Source organism: Dendronephthya gigantea, unplaced genomic scaffold (genome assembly GCF_004324835.1).
Source record: "Dendronephthya gigantea isolate DGI-Jeju-01 unplaced genomic scaffold, DenGig_1.0 000233F, whole genome shotgun sequence".
Classification (NCBI taxonomy): domain Eukaryota; kingdom Metazoa; phylum Cnidaria; class Anthozoa; order Malacalcyonacea; family Nephtheidae; genus Dendronephthya; species Dendronephthya gigantea.
In genome coordinates, this window is record NW_021163243.1 from 139,059 (window position 1) to 150,000 (window position 10,942).

Below are 10,942 nucleotides of genomic sequence, written 5' to 3' on the forward strand. Positions count from 1 at the left end.
CATGAAAAACTACGATGAAAGCGGCAAGTAAGACTCTGAAATGGCCACTTTCCGAAGATCTAGAGCATTGAAATTCCCATTAGACCCCCCCCCCCCAAAAAAAAATATTATGTTCCGCCGCCCCTGATATGCTGAATTTCGAGCGTAATACAAATATCAGATTACAACAGAAAGTATGAAGTAAACAGCTATACCTCCCGTTGCAGCAAAAAAGTGCGCAGCTATAACTTCCCCAACTCGCCTCTATCGTTACGCAGGAATATATAATTATTGAACAAAAAAGCTAGGAAAGTGCTTTTGTCGATACGTCGTCGTGGACCAACAGCTCTCAATTTTTCACTCCTTCAACACCAAGACCTTCTCACAGTCTAGCGTGAAGGCATTGCTCCACTATAATTTCTTTATGCGTATATGAACATAAAATGTATAGCGGAAGGACCTAGAGTTAAGAAAGATCTATAATTTAGCTGGACAAAACATAGGAAATTAATAAAAAATAACGATTAAGATGTAATGATAGCAAGGAACGTAAATTATAAATGTAAAAGTAGAAGTAAAATACAGCTATATAAGGAACTTACAAGGGAAACGCTAGGGCTATGCATACTCTCAAAAGTGTCTCCACAGTATTGTTGGAGGCAGATATGACACAGCATGTAATTATACGTATATATAATTATATATATTACAAAAACGTTGTCGCAGCATAGATAGATAGATAGATAGATAGATAGATTTCAGTTCATTACCTATGGCTGATGATAATTTCTGATGAACATTTATAACCATAGATACCTACGTATATACTTATAGTAAACACTTGCGTTTCAGCAAGAAAAACACGCTCAGCTATCTATACCTAATCCCGTTTCAGCAAAAAAAATGCAAAACTATACCTTTCGTTTCAGCAAAAAAATGCATGGCTATGCATTACATTTCAACAAATGATCTACATACCTTCCGTTTCAGCGAAAAAAATAAACAGCTATACCTTTCGTTTCAGCAAAAAAATGCACATCTATGACCTTGCGTTTTAGCAAAAAAATGCCCAGCTATACATTACGCTTCAGCACATCCATGATCTATACCTTCTGTTCCAGGAAAAATGCTCAGCTATATAGCATCTGTTTCAGTTGGCGCTTATCGGTACGCAGGGGTATAAAATTTGATGACAAAGTTGGGAAAGCACTTTTGTCGTTACATCGTCGTAGACTAACAGCTGTCAATTATTCATTCCTTCAAGAACAAGACTTTCTCACTGCCTGGCGTAAAGGTGTAGTACCATTTATTCCTTTATATAGTTATAGATCTAGAGCTTATAATTTAGCTGCACATGCAAAACATTGGAAATTATTAAACTATATTCGGATTAAGTCAATGGCAGCAGAAGTAAACAAGTACGAGGGTATACAAGCTTACACTATTCATTGCATGGACCGAAAGATCTGGTGACTCAGTATAAACACAAAGCGCCCATTTCTCATGTACTTGGAATAATAAATAACCTGAGGCTGTGAGGCTTTGTCTAGTACATGACCGACAGCCCGTTTATGTTAAAATCCTCTTATTGGTCGTTATAAAAGTTCTAATTTAAAGCTTAAAGTTTTTAATTCACTCAAAGGATCCACGCACTAGCTTCAAATATGAGTGCATTTTTTTCAAATCTCATTTCAAACTGGGTACATAAATATTGATTAACTTTTGTCCGGAGTAAGCTATGAAGACTAGAAGGTTCAATTCTGTTCAAAATCAACACGCATCTATCGTTACGCAGGAATATATAATTGAATGAAAAAGTTAGGAAAGTGTTTGTGTCGATACGTCGTCGTAGACTAACAGCTCTGAATTATTCACTCAAACCAAGACTTTCTCACGGTCTATATATATATAAATATGGGAACCAGTTTTGAGCCTCTTGCAGTTCTTTTTTGCACGAGAGTCCACAGACGCCGGAACTAAATTATGAGGTGCGTGTTGATGAAATGGAATGCGATAGACCATAGATACCTACGTAAATACTTATAGTAAACACTTGCGTCTCTATAGCTTATCTATCTATATCTTAATCCCGTTTCAGCAAAAAAATGCACATCTATAAATACCTTTCGTTTCAGCAAAAAAATGAACACAATAACCTTTCGTTTCAGCAAAAAAATGCGCAGCTATACATTACTTTCCAGCAAATGATCTATACCTTCCGTTTCAGCAAAAAAAAGAACAGCTATACTTTCCGTTTCAGCAAAAAAAATGCACATCATCTATGACCTTGCGTTTCAGCAAACTGCGCAGCTATATAGCATCCGTTTCAGTTGGCCCCTATCGGTACGCAGGGGTATAAATTTGGTAACAAAGTTGGGAAAGCACTTTTGTCGTTGCGTCGTCGTAGACTAACAGCGGTCAATTATTCATTCCTGCAAGAACAAGACTTTTTCATTGTTTAGCGTAAAGGTGTAGTACCATTTATTCCTTTATATAGTTATAGATCTAGAGCTTATAATTTAGCTGCACAAAACATGTTTATAACTATAACTTTTTAACTATATTGATTAAATCAACGGTAGCAGAAGTAAACAAGTACGACGGTATATAAGCGTATTTCTCATGTTAATGTACTTGGAATAATAATTAGCCTGCATGTGGCTGTGTGGCTTTGTCTAGTACATGACCGAAGACATTGAATTTCTAAAAATACGTAATTTTAATAGCTTTAAGTGTGGAACACATTACTGCCATTTTGATAAGAAAGTTTGAAAATGTGGGATATGCTAAATTTTTTGTGTTTATGTTACTATTGGAGTGATTTATAGTGTTTTGAAACCGAAACGCATGTATTCACAACAAAGCGTATCAGATGTTGATCACAACATTGTTACATAATAATGCTCTGGAATTACGTGAATTTCATAAGTTTACAGCAGGGCGCTTATATAGTATTATTTACTATATAAGCGCCCTGGTTTACAGCAAGATTTGACGCGCGCACGAAGTGACGCATTTACATTTTTGCTTGTACTCATACTGCTAACATGGCTATGAAACTTGGGAGGTTTTAGAGCAGATCTATGATGAAAATCAACGATGGCTTATTCACGGATGAAAAATATTAATTACTTGAACCACCTTTTGGAAGATTCCGATAGTGATCGAAGGCAAGTATTTACACATCTTTAGCGGACAGATATTTGTCGCATCATGGCTGAATGAAAAATTTACATACAACGCATCTATAAGTATAGACCAGGCCTTTACTCTTTGATATCAAACTTTTTGCCATGATTTTGAACATTTGCTACCAAGTAGTGCCAAGCCCCCGCCGATGCAAAAATTGCGTAATTTTTGCGTAGTATTAAAAGCAAACATGTTAGACAGACCAAGGCGCGATTCGCGTCCGCCAAAGCGTTTAATATATGAGTCTGGCGTTTCCTCGAGTGCTGAAGTTGTAAAAAAGGTTAAAAAGGATAACATTTTGTATGAGGTAGAAGTAACAGAAGTCAATAAGGCACGGAATTTGGTGCGAATTCACTATAAAGGCTACAGTAAAAAGTATGACGAGTGGAGGCCATTCGATGTTAAGTAAGAATCATATTTCCCCTTTGCGCGACAAGAGAGAATGACAATACCTGACGCAGAGTCCCTCGAGCAAAAAGCATGCAGAAACGGCAAGAAGCAAAAAACTACAAAATTTCCTCTTATATTGCCGCAAATCTAGAGAAATATGACCCCGCGTAATACGAGTAGACTTTTTGTTCAGCAAAAGTTTGATAGTTGACTTATAATGTAATATATTTTTTCAAATAAGACGAATATATAAAGGACTCTTGAAATATGGTAGATTTGTGAGAATTCTAACGCATTTTGCGATAGAAATCAGGGGTATATGAACCTTTTGAAAGTGTATAAGCATAATGCTTCGTACTGGGATTGGTGACATGGTTTGGGCACAATGGAACTGTATATTAATGATTCTTTTTTGTCTTTTTTTAGTGGACCTAGGGAAGACGATGATGTCAATCTGGGAGGAGATGGTGATTTGGGGGAAGATAATGTTGAAAACGGCCGTTCCCAAATTATGGGGAAGGTTGGGTCCCCTTCTGAGACATCTACCCATAGAGGACGGGATGGTAGGGCCAGGGGTGAGAGAGAGAGGGCCAGGGGTGGGAGAGGTGTTATTGGTGAATGTAGTGAGTGAGCTCAATCCTAAAATCACCAGGATGTTGGAAACAATATTCCTCCCTTTCCAGAAACAACCGTGGAAGGTTATATTACACATCGCTCATAAAGGGTTCCTGAGTTAAAGTGTAATTTGAATTTTGGTGGAATAAATGTCACTGACACTACGAAACAAGAAAAATAACATTCGACGTTCGGTCTTTTCCTTTGAATATTTTGTACTCTTTTGATATTTTAAAGTTCAAATTTTTAACAATACTTAATTGCTGGAAGAGTCCATAAAAGTACTGGTTTTGAAGATATAATGCAGCAAACCGGGCTAGCCCTGAAATTTAGCAAGAGATTATATAAGTAAATTTTGCCGGGCTGAAATTTAACAAACGAAGAGAATTTAGCAAACGCCGAAGCCATTGTTGTTTATGCATGTTTGTAACACTGTGCATACGTTGACGAATTCCCAGCCCGGTTTGCCGGGCTGAAACGATTACATGCGAACTTTCATCCCGGCAAGACGGGCTAGCGCGGTTGACATAACTGGGCCAGCCCGGTAAGCCGGGCTGAAACTTTGCATGTCTATATAATTGAAACGTCAAAAATTGCTTGGGATAATATCGGGCTAGCCCGGTTCATGTAATCGGGGCATTAAGCACTAACAACGCTTGCATTAAGTTTCACAAACTTTCCGCGCGCATTTGTCTAAAAGATCATTAATAGTAAATAAATTTTGGTTATACACCCTAGCTGCATAAGGTTATTATTATTATCCGCTCATTTTTAGCAATAATAATGGTACATTCCGCCAAGTTCGTTTGGAAGCGAACGGCCACGGCGAAGGTATTTTTCCCTTGCGGTCGTCTATAGCTACGGTTTCTATCGGTCGAGTCGGATCGACCGCAACAGGCCAATAGGATTGAAGCTCTGCAGCACAATAACCAATCAGATTTAGTATTTCAGTGTAACTATCCAATCAAAATACAAGGGAAAATGGCACAAAATTTTATTATTTTGAACTTTTAAATGCCCCGCAAAATTTCTTGACAAAAATAGATGAAAATTACTCAATTTCACACCGTTTACGGTTTTTTCAACAAAAATAGTTTAGAATCGTTTACTTTTTTGTATGATTTCAAAATGAATATAATAAAGTGGAAATTGCATTTCGTGTCGTGCAATTTTAGTGTGAAATCAAACTTGAGTTACAAATCGATTTTGTAATCACGCGTTTGATTTCTTTCCAAATTGCACTCCTCTCAGACTGAGTGCAATTACCATTATTATTAATGATTAGTTAACTACACGCTTTACCTGCGTTTCACAAAACGTAGTTTATCGCACAACTATATAATCACGTATTTGACTTACGCGAAGCTTGCTTGGGGTTGTTAATGAAGTATCTTGATATCATTGACCGCTGTTATACATTTTGAACAAGAATAAAGATTCGTATTTACAAAAATCAACAGTAATTTGATCAAAAATATTGGGAACAAGAACGGCGGCTTCGGGGCACTTTGTTTTGTTCTTATCACAAATGATGTCATATCGTGTATCTATAACTGATCAGACAACGGTTCAATGTTATGTATTTGTTAAATGGAAACACGCTTCTCGACCAATCAGCACGCGCGCACTAGAAATATTATATTATAAAATAATTTCTTATGTTGTTTACCGCATTCCACTAGAATTTACTAGAATTTTGTTTCTTCTGTATTCTAGACACGATGAGCACGGCGGTACACCTATTCATCCTTTCGCTTGCCTTTTCTGCATTCTCAGCTCAGCGTACAACCACATACACTCTTAAAGTAACTGAAGATGTGACATTGGAACGCGCCGGAAGCAATTTCAACTACCTTCAATTCTTACTTGTTGGCACTCACCCTGGATTTCCTTTGAAAAGAAGTTTAATGAAGTTCCAGAACATTCCCGGACAGTGTATCGTACCTTTGGAGGCAACTCTTCATCTATATTTCGTGTATGCACACAAGGCAAGCTACTTACGACAACTCCCTGATGTAACCCGACGCATTGTAGCCCACACTGTACTAAAATCATGGTCTGAGTCCCAAGCGACAAGCTCGAGAAGGAAATATTTTTGGAATTGGGACGCGAGATGGCTGAATCTTGGCACAGATGCAGACCCAGTTACACTCTCTTCTACTTTGGTGTCAGCGAATCAAGGTTAGAATTCAAAGATCATGCAGCAGTTTGTTTCGTATGCAGTTTAAAAGTTCGTTTCATTTATCTTATACTTTGATTTCCTTAGGTCGCCAATGGTTTACACTTGACGTGACAAAGCAAGTCAGCGATTGGAAATGTTCTGGTTCAAATCATGGATTACTGTTACGAGATACAAGAGAAAATATCCAAGGTCGTGACTTTCGATTTGCAAGTAATGCCTACCGGGATCAGAGCAAACATGCCTATATTACTGTGAAGTGCATGGTTAAATGATGAACAAATTTGCTTTAACTAAATGGTCTAATTACCTTCTTAAATTGTAAACGATGATTACGAAATAAATAAACTTTTTTCTGCATTACAAAATTTTGTTAATTGCATTAATTTTTCTTCGTTTTCAACATCCATAATAGGATTTATAATATTACAGTGCCCTATATCCTAGTGTTCTTTTCTGGTCATAGGAATAACAACTCCGTATAGAAAATGCTATCGGAAAATGTCTTAAATAATAATGGTTATCTCTTTTGGTTTACGTTTTCGCTATACAGCGTTTGTAGCATAAAGCCTGAAAAAGGACAGCATGAAACTATCTGAAACATGGATGAGGGTTTGCAGTTTTACAATTCTAGTCGAGCAGACATTCAATTTGTTACGGTAATTGACGGTAAAATTTTGAAAATTAACTGATTAAAGAAGATGTATAGAATTGACCATAACAAAAAAAATGGCGGATGTACATTTTACCAGAATGTATTGCAGGCGGAAATCGTTTAAAAAAGCGAACTGACGTCTTTTAACGGATAGCCATAAAACAGGAAGGTATTTTCTTTGCTCTGTTAAAATTTCACGGCATTAGATGTTTTTCTTGCCACCTTTTTTTACTCAATCATTCTTAATGCCCGCAATGCATTCTGGTAAAATGTACATGCCGCTATCTTTTTCGTTACGATCAATTACGAATACTAAGAAAGAAACAGCGAAATCAACAAGAAAAAAGATTCCAAGGATAATGAAGATATTTTGAGCAATGTGAAAAAGAGATCTTTGAAACGGCTAAAGCATACTGAAGGATACGGGCCAGGTAGAGGACCTCTATTCATGCATGCAGCATTAACGCGAACAGCTAGAGAGCAACTATTTAAAACCTTTGGGGAAAGCTAGTGTCTACATTTGGCATAACGTTTCATTAAAAAGGTTATACTAGTGAGTTAATTTAACGTTCACGATCTAACTTGGCAATGCGATTTGTCACTACAACTGCCACTGTGCAGTATCATTCCAACTTCGTAAAATAAAAAAGACGTTTGAAATAAAAATAATTTTGAATTGAAAGACACAAGTAAACGGTATTGTTTAAAATGTTCTCAATGAACGTAGCTACATTCTATTTCATACTCATGCTTGTTTATAACTTTTCATAAAGAATTTTTATTAAAATTATATGTTTCCACTCATTTTTTCTTTAGTTAAAAAATTACCTATTTGTTGAAAAAGATTTTTTTATCTCCTAAAAATGTCATGTTAAAAATCATTAGCTGACGGCACTGTAATCAACAGATGAGAAAATCAAAAACCAAAACAACTTTTCTTTCTTTTTCTAAAGAGAAAATAGAATAAATGTCATGTTAATTTAAACACTAATAACGTTTGCATTAAGTTTCACCAACTTTCCGCGCACATTTGCCAAGAAGATATTAATTGTTTTTTTTATACACCCTAGCCGCATGAGGTATTATTAATCTTGTCGGTAATGGAAATATGCTCCTTGCATTGATTGCTAACTTGAACGAAACGGATTTTCAGGGCGTCTTAATTAAAGAACATTGCTAATAATTAGCATTAGCGTTTCCTGGAATATGATTGGCTACGCGGGCGGTTCGTATGAGGCCGTAGGGACCGCGCGAGATTTAAAAGCACAGAACTGTAATATAGTCAATACGTCATAGAACAATATACATATATATATATATATATATATATATATATATATATATATATATATATATATATATATTTATATATATGTAGGAGGCAAGTGTTTCAGTCCAGTGACTGTATTTCATTGTTTTAGCAGCATATATTAATATTCTACAGATTAATATTCTTACCGATATTCTTACCGATAAGTGAACTAGAAAAAAGTAAATAAGTAAACTGAAAAATACTTGGTGCTCAACAACTATGGGATGTTATGATATTCATTTAACGTAGCTATGTTAATGTGCAAACATGCATTACATGTCAGTTCTTAGTATCCCTCTTTTTTCCTCTTGAAACGGCTTTTATTGTTTCCGGCATTAATTCCATAGGTTTTTTAATGTTGCACGTTCAATACCTCTCAGCCAGCATTCGTCGACCACTTGCGTCAAGTCATCCTTGCTGGTGGGTCTGTGCCTCGCAGCAAAAAAATGCGCAGCTATAACGTCCCCAACTCCCCTCTATCGTTATACGCAGGAATATATAATTATTGAACGAAAAAGCTAGGAAAGTACTTTTGTCGATACGTCGTCGTGGACTAAAAGCTCTCAATTATTCACTCCTTCAACACCAAGACCTTCTCACAGTCTATTGTGAAGGCATTGCTCCACTATAATTTCTTTGTGCGTATCAACATTAAATGTATAGCGGAAGGACCTAGAGTTAAGAAAGATCTATAATTTAAAAAAATTGCGGTCGCGATGCGTAATTTCAGAATACTCTAAGCAATTGATACACGCCATAGCTGTGAGAGATTTTTTCCTCTGTTATCTTTAACCCGTTTACACTACATTCAATTTTTCGGCACGACACGGCTAAAATGGGTACCCGTACCTATTTCACCCGTGCCCAGCCTTTTTATTGGTAGCCTGAGCACTAATGAAATTGGGCACAGGTGCATGCCAATTATAGCCGTTTCCAAGAAATTGAGTGCAGTGTAAACGGGGCTTTTAAAGTGATTAACTGGGCATGGAGGAACCAAAAATAAAAAAAAGCCGTATTTCAGTTATAAAGATATACTCCTTTTGTTTTTCTTGTTCCACATCTTTTGCCAATTTCATTTATATTCTGACTCATAGTCATACCTTTGACTCTCCCATATCTGTTTGCATGGTTCTAAAACACCTTTAGAGAGAAAACGAGTAAAATTATTATGGGTTTGAAAATATAGCAAACCTTTTAACTATAACTAACTTTATCATCATAATTTTCTGAAAATCAGTTTTAACAGTTAAAACGCAAAATACTCAATCTTTTAACTTCGCGCGGTCACTCACACCTGAACAAAATGTCTGAGTCTTCAATAAGTGACAAAACATATTTCATGTTTCAGTTAAACTGACATTTTTTTAGTCAGCCATTTTTGTGCGCAAAGTATTTAATTTGCCAAAACACTATTCTTCACAACCTTTTAGCGCAGTGTAGGTGTCCGAACCTAGATCTTAATTCGTCCCAGCAATGCGTGCGATTAAGGCGATTCTCCTTTACCGTGCGCTTCACCCGCGCGGGCGAAGCGGGCTTTGAAATTCTGTCCATGCGACCCTGACGGGTTTGAAAAACAAAGCGCGCTTATGGAGAATCGCCTTTAGTCTAAGTGTAAACTTTTTTATGCATCCTGTATGTATATAATTACGAATTAAAGGGGGTTACACTGGCATGTGTTCTGTTCATAACAATGAGTAGTGTCGCATGTTTTGAATATTTCTGAACATAAACTCTCACTCCTATTCATGTAAAAGCGTGCATGTCAAATATTCTAAAAATGCTTGATATTCAGTTAGGAAATATACGGATTTAAAATGTAAACAAAGCGTTGGTTTACATTACGGACTGTAGCTAACCTTTATAAGGTAAAACAGACTTTATGTTAGAGACTGTCAAAGCAACTTAATCAAAGCTATAAACATGCATACCTTTGACAACAATTCTCACATGACAATGTACAATAGATGCTAAATGTTTGATTTTTGCCGCTGTACGTGTAGTTGTAGGAACGCGTGTGATTACCGACAGAGAACCATCCACTGCGGGTTGAATTCGGATTAGATAAGCTTGGTGTCGTTGGGCACTGATTGAGTTTAGGTTCTGACCAACTAACTGAAGTTTCTGTCAGACCCGGCCATACAATTTGTGAGTAAACTGTTCGCGGCAGGGACATTGACAGCCTAAATGGGAGAAATATAGTCAAAATTATTGTGATAAGCAATTCAACTTCGTCATTTAAACGTCCTGAACTTATAATCCTCGTCCCGTTTTTAGCAACTTTTTAAAACTGACAATTATTGAGGGTTGTCATTTATATCACCCCACGCCCATGAGACATGTAGGGCCAAGTGCAATTTATAATATTAATGAAAATTTCGCACGAATTCAGTATGAATTACAAAATGCACGACTCAATCACTTACGGACGATATTCAAATTAACGAAACATTTAAATTCAACAATCGTGCCGTTGCGTTTGTACGGAGTAATGATAGGTAATCACGTGCTTGCCCAGCGAGAAATTCGCTGGAGAGCTGGCACCAGGTGGGGTGGATCAACCTGTCCTCTTTCATAATCAGAGCACGTAACGTCTGGGACTGTCCAATGGACAAACCCTACGTAT

The 10,942-nt window shown here is 36.8% G+C and overlaps 1 protein-coding gene and 1 pseudogene across 1 annotated transcript; both read left to right on the forward strand.

Annotated features, from left to right (window-relative positions):
- The first annotated feature begins 1,060 nt into the window (after window positions 1–1,060).
- Window positions 1,061–6,714, forward strand: LOC114540395. Its single transcript, XM_028560586.1, has 3 exons — window positions 1,061–1,273; window positions 5,890–6,354; window positions 6,440–6,714. The coding sequence occupies exons 1-3, from the start codon at window positions 1,078–1,080 to the stop codon at window positions 6,625–6,627; spliced, it is 849 nt and encodes a 282-aa protein (XP_028416387.1). The 5' UTR covers window positions 1,061–1,077; the 3' UTR covers window positions 6,628–6,714.
- LOC114540396 overlaps window positions 2,297–10,942 on the forward strand; it is a 72,633-nt pseudogene continuing 63,987 nt past the window's right edge.

What these genes read in the sequence shown, in the direction of transcription:
- LOC114540395 (XM_028560586.1), top strand. Translation starts at nt 1,078, where the DNA reads ATGATCTATACCTTCTGTTCCAGGAAAAATGCTCAGCTATATAGCATC. An exon ending in TCTCACTGCCTGGCGTAAAG is followed by an intron (nt 1,274 to 5,889) that starts GTGTAGTACCAT and finishes TCTGTATTCTAG; the next exon opens with ACACGATGAGCACGGCGGTA. An exon ending in TTTGGTGTCAGCGAATCAAG is followed by an intron (nt 6,355 to 6,439) that starts GTTAGAATTCAA and finishes TGATTTCCTTAG; the next exon opens with GTCGCCAATGGTTTACACTT.